We start from the raw sequence: 5,185 nt of genomic DNA on the forward strand, positions 1-5,185 counted from the left end.
TTTCAGAAGAACATCTCTCATAGAATTAACATCACTGACGTCGTTATATCAAATATAAAATCATATTGATACATGCAAACATTCCTAAATTGCGTGGATTCAAGTTTTAATCGTAAATTTCAAACAATGGAACCTGGGGTTACTAAGCCTGGAGTGGAGGGGATATCGGTATTTGTATTATCTCATGTAAAGTTTTAAAAGTAGATCGAGCTTGATAATTTGAACTTTAAGCATTGGGTCTCTAGCATGGCTATAAACAATAATATTTATTGTAGATATTTGATTTTCTTCACATTTCCACTATAAAACTCAGCAACAAACAAGTTGTCACTTTTGTCCACACATAAACCTAATGGGTTCCTCAGATCAACGTTATCCATATAGCGGAGGAACTGTCCATTCTGGTCCAGGATGTGGATATAGTAATCATCACTGTCTGCTGTCAGGATCTGACTCTGGCTGTCTACTGTGATTCCCAAGGGTCTGAATTTTTCGTTTTTGGCATAAAAGGGACTACCAGTGTATCTAAATCGAAGTTTTCCAGCCTGGTTGACCACCACTACTGCACGACCCTTAGAGTCAGCCACACAGATATCCAGGTTTCTGTTCTCACAAATGTATTTAGAGTTACAATTCCTCGAATATAGAGGCTTACCCTCATCATCATACTGGATTGTTTGTTTTTCTGTGGAGCCTGAGTAACGGACAAATTTGGATTGTCTTCGATCATCACTGCTCATGGTAACCAGGAGATCAACAGAGGAGGTGACAAATAGGTATACTCGGCTTAGTTCGATTTGGCTGGATTTCATCAGTATCAAATATACAAATTGTTTGTTGTTAATTATGCGCCGGTGTTATAGAGCCAAACTCACCCCCCTAGTGAGACTTCCCCCCAGAGCCAGCCTCCCCCCGCGGAAGTGTAGAGTGAGTCTTCCCCCTGCGGAAGTCTGGCTCTCAGGGGAAGACTCACTTTAGAGCCAGGCTTACGGGGGAAGTCTCATTAGGGGGAAGGCTTACTCTACAACACCGGCACATGCCGGTCGATTCTATAATATAAGATTGTAGAAGTCGCATGCGTTTCTGCGGGATAGGTATTTGTCACCGCGGAAGTGTTCTAATAATGAATGGCGTCTTCTATCTGTCTATTTATCTTCTTTTTTTCTTTTCTTTTTTTTTGACAAAGGTTTATGAATTATATCTTTTTATGACCAGGGGAAAAAAGTCATGGTATACTATGAAAAATTTCTTACTATAATTTTAAATACCAAGACCTTCGCACTATACATTTCGCACAGAAAATGGATAGTGTTTGACAAGCGGCGCGATCAAGCTGTACGTTCACTGAATGCACAAGAACCGGACATGGTCTTCACATGTCAAACTGGAGCATTACATAGAGTATCGTAAAATCGTCCAATTGTAAGGTTTGGGGAAATGGGGGAGGGGTTATGATTGCATTAAGTGTTTATTTTTTGTCCAAGCTGAATTACAATTAATCCCGATAATTTTAGAAGTGTTCTGTGGAAAAAAAGGAAAACAACAAACATATGGAAAGAAAAGCACGATTAAATCATGTGCTAATATATATATCCATATAATCAGGCACGTTGTATTGCACTCCGGGGGTGAGGGCAGCCGAAGAAGAAGTTCGTTTCACAACTGTCTGAAAATTCTTACCTCGCAAGATTTCAATATGAAAACAAAGCTCTAAATCCTGAATTTTTGGGGCAAGAGAGGTTGATCCATTTACAGATCTTCGGTTATTTTGATTATATTACCACTACAATTCACTACTACTATTTTTTTAAAAGGTCAGGAACCAGCCTATAGATTGAACTTTAGAAATGGCCAACTTTGCTTGTAATAAAAGCGGGAAAAGAACGATGTCTAGAAAACTGTGCGGCTAACCACCGCAAACTCCTAATGTAACGTAACTTAATGCAGGTCGAGTTGTTTAATGTGTTAAAAGTTGATTTAAATAAAAAAGGTATTTCAAAATATTGAATCGCACGTGAAAAAGGAAAATCCAACCCAGATTTCAACAGACATATTACATTAGATACGGGTTCAATATACATGTTTATTAACATTGTCCAGGCGTGGATCTAGAACATTTTCAGAAGGGGGGGGGGGGCTAGAGGATTAAGTTGTTAATATCATGAATATGCATTTTGTTTATTTTTTGTCGTCTACATTGGGTTTTATAGGTTAGGTCCCAAATAAAAACACTCTTTAAAAAGAATTTAAAATAACAAACGAATTTACAACGTCCATTGCTAAGGGGTGTCATCAAAAGTTCAATGTCTGACAAAAGAAATTAAATTCAAATATTATTCATCCTTGTGCAACTGAAAAAACAAACTTCTGATTTTTTCGAATTTAAAAATAGCAACCCGGCCCCTAAGCCGAGTTTCCATTCCTTGGTACTTGATATACCCCACCCAGTGATGTGAATCCCCCTGTTTTAGGGTTAGTTTCGTATGAAGAATGTAAGATGAATCAACTATCAAATTAATGTAACTTCTTTACTCACAAGAACAGGGAAATTGTACTTACGGATATGAAAAGATACAGTATTATGCTTGACATCAAATGATTATGATCAACTTTTGTTGTCAATTTTCAATAAAAAGGGGGAGGTGTGTAACGTGCAGCAAACTTGAATATACATTAAATATTTTATTTACAAGGCGCTGATATATTTAATCCTTGTAAACGTTAGAGATAGGGAATCTGTGTAATATGATATTGTTCTAATTTCCTCTATAGGGGCCTATATGAATAATATGTCAGTGCTACGTACAATACATGGGGACTATAACATAAAATTAAGAATATTGTATATATGAAGTTTTTTTAAACACCCTTATTTCGTTGGAAAAGACTGTGTTAGATGCGGAGGGATTGAGTCCGGACACCACCCCCTCCCCATATGATAGAAAATAAGTATGCTTACCTATTCTTAAGCACTTCCAAATGTAAGGTACTAAGTATTATTTGCAAGAATGGAATGAGAAAATTGCATGTGGTAATAACTCTTCCCCAGGAAAAGATTGCTTATCCACATGCACTCAGCTTTAAGTCAATTGCCATATTGTTTAAGATTGTAAAACATCGCCCTCCCCCAAAAATCCTTTTCATGTACTACAGCATGTGAATTCAGTATAGATCTTGCATACATTTCGAAAAGGCCGAAATGGTATTTTTCATCGCAATATAGCTAACTAGCTCACTTCAATCTTTGCACTACTCATGACTGTCACTGCATAATAAACTAGGCCTAATTAATTAAGTTGTATTCTAAAAGTATATTGATTGAATTAAATCTATCAATTGTGAAAAAAATATATCTGAATATAAATAACCTGTATTAGTTGCTATTTACCCTGATAAAACCAAAAATAAAATGCAAATATATGAAGGGGCTTTTGAATTTTGAGATAATGTAGACAATACCGTTTTTACCTCCTCAATCTGAAGAGTTATCAAAGGAGGTAAATTTGATTGTAAAATTGGCAATATATCAAAGGAATAAACTTTTCTATGTATAAACGTGTAACTTGCCAACGGATTTTTTTCTTGATAATTGTAGAACAAATGCCATATTATATGTAAAATAAGTTAGTACACCTTGAAATGGTTCTAGATTTTTTTTAAAGTCTGTGAAATTTACTGCTTTTTGAAAGCAAAATTAGCCCAAGAAAAGCAGTAAATTATTAAGGCATGAAATGAATTTCAATTATCAATGTTGATTAACATTAATCAGTGTTTGTTTGAATAAAAAATCCAATCAATAGTGTTTTATGATAACCAGTAATAAATACATGTATGTATGCATAAAGAGAAATTCTAGGGTTATACTTAAATACATAACATGCTGTTTAAAAGGCATGTGGTATCCATGGTAACAATAAGAAAAATAAATTGTTGGTGGAATTTTTTTTTATTATACTTTGTATCATGAACATTTTGTATCAGTTTCACCAAAATCAATTTTTATGCAACTTTCCACATTCTTCACAAAATGCTTGATGCTTACTTATTTTGACTCTTAATTGACAAATCGTCGTCGATATATCTAAATGTCGAATTGAAGGCAACACCAAGAGATTTTATCTTCTCACATAGAAGTTTTTGAATAAATTCTGCTTCATATGAATATAGAAACAGGTCAACTAACAAAAGAGCACAATTCGTGGCCATGGGAATTCCAACATACTGTTGGAAGACCTGATTACCAAATACCACGAAGATATTGTCAATGAGGAACTCTAGCATATTTTTTAATTCAATTTCAGAGTTCTTGTGCGTGGAATCAGAGTGGCGTTTAACAAAGAAATTTTTCGGATGACTGATCACTAGATATGAATATTTACATTTTTATTGACGAAGCAACTGTCTATGATGTCAAAAAGTCTAGTCTTCAATTTAGCGTGAGGAATGGTCGTGTAAGGTGTTGAAAAGACATAGGATTTGATGTTATTTTTTGGGGGAAAAGTTTTGCAATTTCCAGTTATGAGATTGATCACTGTTCGTTATATTCACCTTACTAAACGTTCTTTAGAATTTTTAGAATCCACATTGCATTAAAACCACTTTTGGCATATGTAGTCGCACGGTACGTTTGAAGTTTCTCCTTCACAACTGTTAATATTTTCGTGAGGGGCAAAATATGGGCTTGGTAGAGCACTTACTGGATCCAGCAATGTATCTTTGTTTGTAAGGGTTTTTATGTAGTTTAGGAATCCAGTATAGATACGGTAACTTTTATTTTATTTACCGAGTACATGTATATATAATTATATATATAATTTTATCACATGCATTTTATTCCTCTGGATTAAAAAGACAATTTCGTTTGATTTTCAGGTTTTGTTTTACACAGAAAAGTATTTCTGATTACATAACACACTTTTCCCCAAAAGTTTTCAAGATAATTGAACCCATCCACAAATAATAAAGATAAGAATAAACATCTACGACCGTCGGTTTTAGTGATATTAAGACGGCCCTTTCCCCCGCAATCAATGGCTTAAACAAAGGTGGATGCTATACTTAGTTCTGAACGGTAATATAATACATACATGTACTTGTATTCAAAGGAGTTCAGCAGTAAGACGAATGCCAAGCATGAATGGAAATATGCTACAAAAAATTGACCTCACCATCATTATCGCTACCC

General features: G+C 34.9%; 1 protein-coding gene across 1 annotated transcript; it reads right to left on the bottom strand.

Moving 5' to 3' along the window:
- Positions 1-266: 266 nt before the first annotated feature.
- Positions 267-740, bottom strand: LOC125656662 (tripartite motif-containing protein 2-like). The gene has a single exon (XM_048887263.1). It carries the CDS (start codon positions 738-740, stop codon positions 267-269), a length of 474 nt encoding a protein of 157 aa, XP_048743220.1.
- Between the last annotated feature and the right edge of the window lie 4,445 nt (positions 741-5,185).

The sequence above is a fragment of the Ostrea edulis genome, chromosome 7 (assembly GCF_947568905.1).
Source record: "Ostrea edulis chromosome 7, xbOstEdul1.1, whole genome shotgun sequence".
In the NCBI taxonomy this organism is placed as follows: Eukaryota; Metazoa; Mollusca; class Bivalvia; order Ostreida; family Ostreidae; genus Ostrea; species Ostrea edulis.

Coding starts and splice junctions, on each gene's coding strand:
- LOC125656662 (XM_048887263.1), bottom strand. CDS start 740: ATGAGCAGTGATGATCGAAGACAATCCAAATTTGTCCGTTACTCAGGC.